This window comes from Suncus etruscus, chromosome 14 (genome assembly GCF_024139225.1).
Source record: "Suncus etruscus isolate mSunEtr1 chromosome 14, mSunEtr1.pri.cur, whole genome shotgun sequence".
NCBI lineage: Eukaryota > Metazoa > Chordata > Mammalia > Eulipotyphla > Soricidae > Suncus > Suncus etruscus.
In genome coordinates, this window is record NC_064861.1 from 85,313,641 (window position 1) to 85,326,472 (window position 12,832).

At 41.2% G+C, this 12,832-nt stretch overlaps 1 protein-coding gene across 3 annotated transcripts in view; it reads right to left on the reverse strand.

Moving 5' to 3' along the window:
• Positions 1-646: 646 nt before the first annotated feature.
• Positions 647-12,832, reverse strand: part of LOC126028124 (cytochrome P450 2B11-like) — a 114,894-nt gene continuing 102,708 nt past the window's right edge. The window contains exons 1-9 of one of the 3 annotated variants that reach the window (XM_049787173.1): positions 10,119-10,347; positions 9,501-9,663; positions 9,208-9,357; positions 7,555-7,715; positions 5,219-5,395; positions 4,464-4,605; positions 2,262-2,449; positions 1,951-2,092; positions 647-883 (exon numbers count right to left, since the gene is read on the reverse strand). In XM_049787173.1, the coding sequence (XP_049643130.1) occupies positions 693-883; positions 1,951-2,092; positions 2,262-2,449; positions 4,464-4,605; positions 5,219-5,395; positions 7,555-7,715; positions 9,208-9,357; positions 9,501-9,663; positions 10,119-10,289 (1,485 nt within the window). In that variant the 5' untranslated portion in view covers positions 10,290-10,347 and the 3' untranslated portion in view covers positions 647-692. Of the gene's footprint in view, positions 884-1,950; positions 2,093-2,261; positions 2,450-4,463; positions 4,606-5,209; positions 5,396-7,554; positions 7,716-9,207; positions 9,358-9,500; positions 9,664-10,118; positions 10,348-12,832 lie in introns of those variants that run through there. The other 2 variants (XM_049787171.1, XM_049787172.1) reach the window with 2 other exon arrangements.

A 12,832-nucleotide genomic window follows, 5' to 3' on the forward strand; every position in this document is an offset into this window, starting at 1 on the left:
ATAGGGAAGGAGACCACTAGTAAGAAATTTGGACTCTCGTTAGAAGCTAAAGAGTCAGAAAATATTCTTTCTTAGATCCTTCAGAAAGAAATCTAATTCAGCTGGTGCCTTTACTTTATTTTATTTTTTAAACTTTATTTATTGATTAACTGATTGATTGGTTGTTGGGCTACACCCAGCCGTGCTCAGGAGATACTCCTGGCTCTGCACTCAGAAATTGCCCCCTGGCAGGCTGGGGGATCATATGGGTGCCAGAAATAGAACTGGGTCCCTCCTGGGTCGGCCATATGCAAGGCAAATATCCTACCGTTGTGCTATCTTTCCGTCCCCTGATACCTTGATTTTAATCTAGTGAGATTCATGTTGTTATATGGTTTTAAGACATTTAAATTGACACAGAAATGAACCCATGGTAGATCATCTGTGTGTGAGTGTCATGCAGGCTGACAGAAACTGTAGATCACTTGAGATTCACTGCCTTGCAACTAAATGTGAGACTCCTAGCAAACACTATAAGAGCTACTTTGCAATGAAAGAAAACGAAGCTTCAGGAAAAACTTCTTGGTGGAGGTGGCCAGCAAGGAGAAAGAAGGATGATGCCTCACATGTCTCTGAATAAATGGAGAGGCAGGGTCAGTTTCTGCAGAAGCACGGATTTTTAATGGTCCCACAATCCTTTGAGCCCCCTTTTCTTAGTTACTTAGGCGGGGTAGGAAGCGAATCTTGTATGGAGGAGGCAGTTTGCCCACACCACACTCCATGGGGGTGAGGTCGATGTCCTCAGGGGCCTTGTCAGTGGCCACGGTGAAGTTCTGCAGGATGGTGGTGAAGAAGAGGAATAATTCTGCACGTGCGATGCTTTCTCCGAGACACACACGCTTCCCTGTGGGCACAGAAAGTCATTGGAGTGGTCAGGAGGAACAACACAAATTATCTTTCTTATCTCCGCTGAGAACTCAGACACCTGTGTCCATTGCAACAGACATTCGGAGATTAATATCTAATCTGCGATTCCAGGTGGACTGCTGGGGGATCCTAATTTCTGAAACTAGATGCATTATCCTGGAGAGAGGTGATCATTCAACCACAGTAGGGAGTAGACCCAGTGACCATGGTTACTGTAGTCACTGATGAAAATAAAGTCGGGACTTATTTAGCAGCCTTCCCTCCTTCTAAAGAATGAGATGCCTGGAATCTGGAAGTTATCTTCATGGTCAAATAGTGGAGAGTGGAGATAGAGATAAGTCAGAGCATGTTGAGATCTTAAAGATCTGTTCCCTGCTTATATTATCAATGTTTCAAGCTGATTTCATCTCCAGCCTTTTTCTTTGCTTATCTGCAGACAACACTCTTCCAGTGAGTGGCTGAGCCCATGCTTGAGATCTTTAGCTCAGGACATCATCCTTAGGCAAGCTTTACCTCCATGACCTCATTTACTTCCAGTCCATCATTTGCTACCATAAAAATTCTTCAGAATAAGAATAATTATATCTCTAAGCACTCAATTTGTGCCAAAGAAGGGTTAAGTATACTGCAAACATTCATTCTTTAACGAGATCATATTTTTTAGATTATCTAATAAAGTTCCATCACAGCTGGGTAAGAAATCTCCTGGAAGGAACCCATAGCTCTGAGATGGATGAGATATTATTTATATTTCCTAAGTGAGTATTGGGCTCAGAAAAGTTTTCAACAGATATGTTTTGCTTAGGTGTACACAGGAGAAAATACTTTGATATTGGGAAAATACTTTGATGTAGGAGAAAATACAAAGATGTAGCTTATAGACTACATCTTTGGGATATGCTCTCATCAAGATACAATAAGAATGTAATGATGACAGCAATAGGAATGGTAGGTTTCAACTTCCCAATAAATAAAGGCCTCTATTTGATCATCTCAAGATGACTAGGCATCCTGGCTTCTGGGATCCAGAGTGATCCATTTTACCTGTAGAAAAGGGCATGAAAGCGTCATTCTTCTTTAAGGCCCCATTGGTGTCCAGAAAATGGTCAGGATTGAAGGTGTTTGGTTTCTTGAAGTAATGTGGATCATTGAGAGTAGAGTTCAGTATGGGAAAAACTTCAGTGCCCTTAAGGAAAAACACAAGATCAAAGATAATGCATTCCTTACCTCAACATATAAGGCAGAGCTATAGGACAAAAGCACTCTAGTGATAAATTCCCAAAGCGTTCCAATCTGAGACTAGGAAATTCCAGAATGTCCACCCAGGAGACATTCAGGACCCAGGTTGGCCTCACCTTTGGAATAATGTACCCTCGGAAGTGTGTATCTTTGGTGACAATGTGAGGCACTCCAATTGGGAAGATGTCTGAAGATCTCTGAATCTCATGAATGACTGCATCTGTGTATGGCATGTTGGCTCGGTCATTGAGTGTGGGAGCACGGTGTGAACCAATCACCCGTTCGATCTCCTTCTGGACTTTTTCTGTACACAAGAGAGAGAACTGTGAGTGCTTCAAGAAAACTATTATCAGGCTATATTCTTCTCTCTCATGGGCAATGACCTAGAAAAGCTCTACACTAAAGGTTACACTATTGACGTCCCTGGCTACCAGTATGGGTGGAGGCAGCAAGGAACAATAAGAGCAACAAGAATTCTCACTCTGAAACTTTATGAATGTTATGGATGTTCTCCCTACAGACATAGATAGGTAAGCACACACAATATAACATGTACCCTACAATTTGAAGGGCATTTCAGGTTAACCACTTGAAATCAAGAACCAGCAAATTTCTCCTCTAAGTACAAAAAGAACAAATACCTTTCATATGCATATTATAGGTGAAGTCAGGATTACAAACAAATTGATTAAAAGAAGGAATGCAAGCAACCAGTTTGGACATATATGTGAGGGGAAAGGGACCCTCATTCACAGCTGATGGGAATGTCAACTGGTCCAACACTTTTTTGGAAAACAATATGAGCACTTGTTAAAAGAACAGAGTGTTGAGTTTCCATGTTACTCAACAATTCAACCTCTTGGCATCTAACCCAAGGGCCCAAGACTTCTCTTTTGAATATATGTTTTCACTCCTGTGTTCATTGACTCAATAGTCAAATCTGGAAGCAACCCATATGTCCAAGAATAGATGACTGGGTAAAGAAGGCACTGTACAATACACAAGGCATTAATCCTCAGCTATAAGAAAAGAAAAATCGTGCAATCTGCTGCCATATAAATATATCTAAAGAATATCATGCTGAATGAAAATAGTCAAAAGAAGAGGAACTGATACAATATAATCTCTTTCATATGTGAAATATTAAGAAACATAGTAAGGGAATAATAATTTCCAAAGGCACAGGAACTGAAAACTGTTCTTTAGTGGAAGCTTACCATAGGAAAGTGGTGGTGGGGAATACAGGAAAGGGAATAGGATAGAAGGGCCATCATAACATCAATATAGAGAAACAACACTCTGGTGAAGGGTGTTATTCTAGAATGTGTTATATACAAATCCCACCATAAACAACATTGTAAACTACAATGTCTAAATTTAAACAAAATATTCTTTAAATATTTTGAATATTCTTTCAAATATTAAAGTAAATGCATTAATCAACAGAGAATATATTTTTCAGCAAATGTGTCTTTAATTAATAAATTGAACCAGAGAAATAGCTCAATGCACTGAGCATATTTCTTTTGGGTGTAGAGATCAATTTTGGGCACCACAATTAATACCAAGAATGTCCCCTAAACATGGAGTTTTGAGTTTCCTAAGGTGTTATCTAAAACAAAAAATATTAACAATAAATATAGAATGTCATGTTATCAACCAATCATAAATATATGTATGAGTGCGTGGTTAGATAAATTGAGGTAGAAACACTTGAATGGACAAATGCAAAAACAAATGAGTGATTTAAAGCAATTATTGATAAAAGGAATCATTGATAATAATATTAAGGATTAATAAATGAATGAATTAAAGGCAGAATGCAGAAACAGATGGGGCAAAGCTAAATATAGATGGAAAATACAAGGGCATAGGACAGATGAACACATGATCCAATGATTAATTATTAAATGACACATTAAGTGATAAATCCTATAATCTAATGAAATTAATCAAAGTGAATATCTATATGAATCATGTATTCAGTGAACATACCTGTGATTTAATGAATAAAAGAAAAGGTAGATAATTGAAAGGGTTGGTGGATAAAGAGATGGAGGGATGTGTAAGGATGAAAAGAAGTAGGGTTGAGTTGATATTTAAGTGATGGAGAACAAGTTAGAAGAACATATCAACAGATTCTTTGTTCATCCATCAGGCAACATTCTTCACTTCATTGAGACCTTGTTCAAAAATTTCAGTGCTTCTGGTTCAAGAGCTAGGTGTTGTCTTATTCTAATGGGAACTGTATATTTTACTTTTGCAGCTCAAAACGAGTTTAGAAGACCCACTCCATTAGTAGACTCTAGCTTGCTCACCTGTAATGTGGGGGTACTTGAGCAGCAGCAGAAATCCATTGCGGAGAGTGGTGCTAGAGGTCTCTGTACCAGCAGAGAAGAGTGAGAGAACAGTGATGATAAGGTTCCTCTGATTGAATTCAGTATTGGGGTCAGTCTTGTCCTTCATATATGGAAGAATTTAAGTTGGGTAAGTCTGTGGCCTCATTGCACACACAAACATCTTGGGGTTCCTCTACCTACTTGTCTCACAATGCCCTAACTTTAATAACTTCTTTTCCTTCTTCTTTTTCTCTTTTTGCCTCCTTCCTTTTTTCTCCTCCTCTCTACTTTCTCCTTCTTTTCTTCTCCTGTTTCTCCTCCTCCTCCTCCTCCTATTTTTCTTACTTCTCTTCCTTATCTTCTGCTTTCTCCTTTCTTTCCTCCTCCCTCTCCTCTCTTCACATCCTTGATAATCTACCACATCTTTCTTTTCTTTTTGATTTTTGGGCCACAATCGGAGACACTCAGGAGTTACTCCTGGCTATGTACTCAGAAATCTCTCTTGGAATGGGGGGCATATTAGACAATGGGGATCAAACCTAGGTCTGCTGCATGCAAGGGAAATGTCTTACCACTGGGCCACCTCTCTGGCCCCACATTTTCCTTTCCTAATCTCCCCCTCTCATTTGGCTGTTATTTCCTCACTGTTTTTCCCCATCATTGTACCTTGTTTCCCCTCTCCTTTCACCTTCCCATCTCCCCCCTCCCCCTTTTTCCCCTCTCACAAGCCTCACTTTGTCCATGCGAATCAAGAAAGCATCAATATAGTCCCTTGGAGCAGTGGAGTCCAGGGTCTCACGATGCTTCTCCACTCTTTGTTCTATGAAGATGATGATTTCTTGCAGGTTTTTGGTGACCTGTCTGTGTGAGCCAGGGAAGTACTTCAAGAAACCCGGGAAGAGCTCAAACAGCTGCAGGTGAGAGAGGGATTCTAAAATTTTCTGTGACTGTGCCAGCAAGCCAGAGTGAGGGACAGGCCTCCTGGTCTTCAACACTTTTCCAGACTCTCTTTCTCTCAGTCTCTGTAGCTGTGTCTCTTTTACACTGATTCTGTCTCCATTTTGCTCTATTCTCTTCCAAAATCTTTTACTCTTATGTCATACCTTGTGCTGTTTTTTGCTGCACCTCTCTATCTCATCTTTCATCTCTGTGTGTCTTGCCTCCTGCTTATCTCTCTTGAGTGTCCATCGCCTTGCTTGGCCACTTTGTCTAGTTTGCACAAACTTCTTCCCAATGCTTCCCACCTCTTGGCATCACCCTGGCTGTATCAGGAATGATCAGACAATGGTTGCCCAGATGAGGCAGCAGGTAAGTCAGTCCCAGTTACTTACTTGGGTTTGAGTTTCTCTTGCTTGTTTGTTTGTTTTGGGTCACACCGGGCAGCACTCAGGGGTTATTCCTGGATCTATGCTCAGAAATTACTCCTGGCAGGCTCAAGAGACCATATGAGATGCTGAGATTTGAACCACCATCCTTCTGCATGCAAGGCAAACACCCTACCTTTAATGCTATCTCTCCAGCCAAGATTTTCTCTTGTTTTGTCTGATAAAACTGTAATATGTAACTTATTGCAAATGATTGATAATAGTTTAGGTATAAAATGGTTTTAGCATGCAGGTATGTAACAGTAAAATGTAAAATTATTTATTAATCCTCCTTCTAGAGACCACCATCAGTGATGACTGAGTCTGCCAAGCTGAGTTTTCTCTCTCTCTGGTTCTCTGTTGGAGAACATTGGCCACCCCATTAAGGCTGGCTGCATATACTCACATGAATGCCCTTCCCAGTTTCCCATCAACCACCTCAGTGGAAGGTCATGAGAACTCTGGGTTATGAATCTGATTTACACTCCTATGAAGAATGCTTTAAGATGACATCAGCTATTAACCCAAAACAAAGGTGTTCCCCCATCTTCCTATTTTCTATAAATATCTCCTTTTATATGTAAAAGTCCACCTGGATTTTCACTCTGCCCTGCCCTGCCCTGGTGGATTTTATTCTGGGGTAATAAAGAAAAGTCAAGTCTGGCTTTTGGCTGAGGCAGAGACACATAGAGATAAATATCAAACTAGCTTTATGGCTCTTTCCTGATTGACTTGGCTTATTATTTCTTTGCTACTACCCTGATTTCAGACCCATCCACCTAAGGGGTTAGAAACACAGTGTATGGGTGATCTCAGTACTCGTAGATTTTTATATCACAGAATGTCAGGTGCTGTTTTGATTAGTTTAGGTTTTGTTTTGAATTTTGCTTTGGGGACCACATCCAGCTGTGCTCAGTCAGAACTCACTCCTGGTTCTGTGTTCAGTGATCTCGCCTGATGAAGCTTGAGAGACCATCTGTTGTGCCAGAAACTAAAACTGAATAAGCCAGGTGCAAGGCAAACACCTTACTCACTGTACTAGTTTTCCAGCCTATTTCAAGTTTCTTAACTTAAACCCCAGATGATCCACATCAACAGGGTATTAGAATTTAAGGAATTAAAAAAGTTATCAGGGACAAAAGCCTTTTTTTTTTTCTTTTTTTTCTTTTTTTTTGTTATAGCTGGCGATGCTCAGGGGCCACTCCTGGCTCTGCGCTCAGAAATAACCCTTGGCTCAGGGGACCATATAGGATGCTAGGGATTGAGCCCACGTCCATTCTTGCTCAGCAGCCTGCAAGTAAAATGCCCCACCACTGTGCTGCCACTCTGGTTCCAGGGACAATCATTTTTTTTTTAAATGATCAATGAATATATACCCTGGGAAGAATTTATGCACCTAACAAAGGACCATAAAATCTTTAAAACAATTGCTAACAGCCATGAAAGAAGATATTGATAGAAACACATATTGATCGATTCCCTGAAGAGTCATGTTTTTCCCATCACTTTTCTATCTTTCTCCTGGTCTTTCAGCCTATCTGTTCTTTTCTACCTCTGGGTTCTGCCTCCTTGCTTCTTTGCCAAACCCGGTGTCCCTGTTCTCACCCCCTCTTGATCTAAATTTCTAGAAGTTCACAACTCAAGAAGATCATCACCATCCTCACTCTGAGTGTTCACTTCATCCCACCCTCATTTCCTCTACCAACCTGACTGGAGAAGGAGCTGACAAGGGCAAATGATTGGAATAACAAGTCCAGCAGCCTCAGGAATTTAGGGTCTTGGTACGAGAAACGTTCCCCAAAGACAATGGAGCAGATGATGTTGGCAGTGATGGCATGGAAGAAAAAGGTGGGATCCTGGAGGGTTCCTGGGAGGAGACATTGGTTACAGAACTAACTTCTAGGTCTGCAGGATCCAGGGTTACACCCCATTCCTCACTGGCTCAGAGGAATCAGAAAACAAGACAATGACAGTCTTATGAATACATATATATGGAAGACTTACTCCAACAGTCCCAAATCATTTCTTCAATCTGTACCACAGCTGTGAAAAGGCTCAGGGCCTTCCTGATGCACCCGTTTCATGGGTCAGCTCTCTGCACTGAGCACAGTTAAATAATTGCTCATTTCTGAGGCCTAGATGTAGAACCAGGTAACACACCCTCTAGCTGAGCCTCAGAACCCAAGTTCTGCCTTTGGGGCAGGAAAGGGAAGTGTTAGGTGGGTGAGGGTAGTGGGCACACAAAGCAAAGCCTTGCAGTTTTTAAACAAAAAACCACAACACTAATTTCCTGTTTCTTTCTTTCTTTTTTTTTTAACCTTTTATCAATCTTTATTTAAACACCATGATTACAAGCTTGTTTGTAGTTGGGTTTCAGTCATAAATACCCCTTCACAAGTGCAACATTCCCCCCACCAATGCACCCCTCCTCCCCCACTCCTGGCTGTATTCAAGGCAGGCATTCTATCTCTCTCATTCTTTAACATTGTCATGCTAGTTGTTAGTGTAGTTATTTCCCTAACAGTGTTCACCACTCGGTCACTCTTTCTCTGTCCCCACAGCTGGACTTTTGGTTCTCCAGAAAATAGTTTTGCCCTTGTTGGCCGATGTCAGTGCACTCTGTGCTCACATAGGAAGATGGGGGTTTTGTGAACCCAGGAACCATTGGTGGGTGCAGCTTCACTCCTCATCTCTCCTGTCATTTCTCTTTGTCCTCTGCTGAGCCTTCCTGCACTGGTCTGGCAGTGCCTTCTCTCTCTCTCTCTCTCTCTCTCTCTCTCTCTTTCTCTCTCTCTCTCTCTTTCACACACACACACACACACACACACACACACACACTAATGTCCTCCAATCTCTTAGGGTAGAACCCTGTCACCTCTGTCTCCCCAACATCTACTTGGAGAAAAATAAAAACAATCACAAATGTCATTTTTATGGTCTTTCCACTGCCCTCTCTGGTTACTGCTTTTTACCCTTGGAAGGAAAACTCACAGCATTTGTCTTCGATATTCCCTTTTCTCTCATTTCCATTCGTGAAATTCCTATTTCTGTTTGATAAATAAATGTGACCAATCAGGAGTTGAATTCCTTGAGGAAAGTAAGGAGATTGTTAACATCAAACTTACCCCATAGCTCTTTCTAGACACACTACACCGACAACTTTTCTGGTTCAATGGACCCTTTCTGACTCTGTCTCTTTCTCTCAGTCCTTAGATCTCTCTGGAAATCTTCCATTCTCTGTGTCTTTCTCTCTTACTACCCTTTATCTAAGCATTAGCAATCCCGATTTTATTGTTCACATACACATCTTTCTGTTCCAATTTCACTGTCTTTCTACCCTACCCTTCCCAAGTGCGCACCTTTGGTATTTCGCAGCTCTTCCACCAAACACTGAGCCTCCTCTTGAATTCGCTCTTCCACGCTGCGCTTTCCCATCCCAAAGTCCCTCATGGTGGTCAGAGAGAATCGCCGAAGAGCTTTCCACCGTTCTCCATTGGCAAAAATCACACCTGCGGGTATAATCAACATAATGGGTCTCAGTGGACACTTAAAGGACACTGACTCCCTCTGAATCTCTTTGCAACCCTTTCTAAATTTATCTTTCCAGACCTCACCTTAATCCCATCCCTCATCATAACTTGTAGGCTTTTACCATATTCCTGGAAGACTGAATCTATTGCAGCAATTTTCCCCCGGCCAGAGAAGGCATCAGCTCGGTCCACCAGGGCCTCCCGGATGGTCTCTGTCCCACAGAGCATGACCACAGGCCTTGGTCCCAGGTATACAGTGAAGACATCCCCGTATTTTTCTCGAATCTGCCAAGCATATTCACACCAATGTGTTCTATAAGTAATCATTGTAGTGGTCACCCCAATCAATAATAAACTAGGATGTTTATTAGATATTTTAGACAATTTTACTAGCTTATTCACATACTTTTTTTTACTTGACTAGTATCATAGTTGACTATTTGCTAGTAGACATTTTACTAGACTATTACTAGACAATTATTAGATATTGTAATGGTCACCCAATTACTAATCACTTTCATAGGGATCCATCTAGCATCCACCTAATAGTGTCTCTTTTCTTCATTGGAATCAGCAATTGAAGAATTCACTTACGATCTAAATCGAGCACTGTGGCCTCTGGGACCTCTGCTCTGACCATTTTCCACCAGTTTCATCTCCCTGGTCCTTCCTCACTATCCCTGAACCTGGAAGGAAGGGTTGAGAGAGGAAACCAGTCCCACATTTTGTCTGTCTCTCACCTTTAGAAAGGATTGGAGGAGGCCTTTTCTGTCCATCTGCATAAGGTTCCCCAAGAAAGGCAGGGGTTGGGGGCCAGGAGGGAGGCAGCCATATGCCTTTGGGTGGTCCCTGGCTAGGAGCAGCAAGAGTCCGATGAGGACTGTAAGGAAAAGGAGAACACTGAGCTCCATGATCCCAGTTGACCTGCTTTCAGCTTCACTGAGCCCCAGAAAAGAATGTCCTCCTGCGCCTGCCACTATGCCCCGTTATGCACTTTCATCAGTTCCCACCTTCCTTTCATCATCAGCCAAGAGCATGACTTAGAAAGAAGTTGGTTTGAGATCTAATGTTTAATTTTCTGCAGTCCAATGACCTGCTCACTCTACCTTGTCAATCCTGAATTCAGCAGATTCCAAAGTCTGTATGGACACCTCTATCTCTGTGAAGCTGCCAAGTTCTTGTTTTACTTATTTATTTTTAAATTTATTGAAACCATTGTGATTTACAAAGTCCTTCATAGTTGGGTTTCAGATATACAATGAATCAGGGTCATTCCCACCATCAGTGTTGACCTCCCTCCATCAATGTTCACAGAATGTAATACAAATACCACCCTTCACCCCTCTAGCCCGCCAGTATAACAAGCCCATTTAAAGTTTAAATTGTTCGAGTTTGGGTCTCTTGAGTTCTTCGTTGTTAACTTTGCCTTGGATATTTAGTTTTGTCCTTTTATTTAAATCTCCACTAATGCATTTGACACTGCTTGGCTCCATCCTTTCATATTTGTTTTTCTCCTCTTCCATTCAGTTTTTTTCCTTTTCCTCACTCTACTTTGGAGCTTAGGGTATCCAGGACAACTATCCTATTGTAATTTTTCATGCACTTATTCTAAATACCACATTTAAGTGATATCATTTTGTATTTATCCTTCTTCTGGCTTACTTAATTTAGCATAATATCTTTTAGTTTCATTTAAATTGCTGCAAATTGCACGATTGCATCATTCTTTACAATTATGTAGTATTCCATTTTCTATGTGTGCCACATGTCTATGATCCACTCTTCTGTTGTTGGAAATTTAGGTTGATTGCAAGTTTTAGCTTTTGTACTGAGTGCTGAAATTAATAGCTGTATGCATAATCCTTCTGGATGAATGCTTTTTTATTCTGCAAATAGAAACCCAAAAGAGGGATTAATGGGGTCTTATGGTAGCTCAATTTTGAGTTTACTGAGAGCCCTCCATACTGTTTTCCATAGGAGTTGGACCAGGATTCTGCCAAGTTCTATGGGTGTGACTGAGTGTATCTGCTTATTCAGGCCATGTGTGTGTGCTTTGCTATACAAATGTCTGTCCATGAATCCTGGCACTTATATCTTTGCTTACACAACTCAAGGGATGTTTTCCTGGTAAGCTGCTAGAGAACACCTAAATGCTCATATATTTATATTCTTGATTGTGTGATAGCATGCTTGTCTCTGTAAATTTTCACTTATGTAGGGAGACTTTGTACTGATTGTGGATTATATTTCTGTCTGTGAGTTCACCTACACTGATGGGTCTGTAATTTCTGTCCATATTTTTATAAGACCTATATTCTTCTGGTCTTTTTTTCAGGTCCATCCCACAGATGAGACTGATGGAGAGACAGCCTTGAGTAGATTCAGGGCTGGATATGCAGGTAAAGAAAGACCTGAAAGGTGCTGGTTAGGGGTTCTCTGGCACTTCCTGCCTTGGATTCTGACTTCAGAGAAGTACCCTTGAAAACATGGAGGCATGTCCCTCACTCCGGCCATCTCTCTTCCTCAGTGTTTCTTTCACCACTATTCTCTTCATTCTAGGAAAACAGAGATAGACTCCAGTTTGATGGATGACCACTGGGCACACTTCTCTCTGCCAATGTGCTCTGAGATGATCACACATTATCATTATCAGATCAATCCCAATCTGCAGAATATGTGACGGAAGGCAAGAGCAATAGTACAGTGGGTAGGGTTCTTATCTTACACATGGTTCTATCTCAGACACCCTATATGGCTTCTTGAGGCCTCCAAGAGTGATCCCTGAGGGTAATGTCAGGTGTAAGCCACTGTACTGTGGGGTGTAATCCCCACCTCCAAAGATATGAAGGAAAGTACTCATATCCATTTGTCCCAAGTCAGTTTTGGCTGTCCATTACTTTTCAGCCCTTGAGACAATGTTATTCAAACCTTTTGCTGGACCCAGGACTCTTCCCTGGAACTGAATTATACCCCTTGGTTCAGAGGAGGATCTACATTTCTGATCCATGTGAGAGGCTCAGCCTACACTTTCCTGACCTGAGAGAGGTGCCACCATGAACTTTCCTGACCTCACATTCTGTCCTGTCTCTGCTGTGTGAACTGGTATTGAACTTGAGTCTCTTTACAGCCTCAAATAATCCCCGTTGTCAGATTGAAGTCCTTCATACATGTTGACTCTATTAGTCCTTGCCCTTTGAATTAGGTATTAGGGCTCCCCTACTGTATAAATGGACATGGAGGCACAGAGAAATTTAATTTGACCCAAGGTCACACAGTGGGTTATAAGTGTTGTGTCAAATCTGGGAGCTACTCTTTATCTTGGTATTTAAGCATTTGAATAATACCTGGTAAAAATAATGGGAATTTAAGTGAATAAAATCTCTATCTTGGAGTTTTTTTTTAACTTTTATTTTTGGGATATACCCCGTGATACTCAGGCAGAAGAAATAGATCA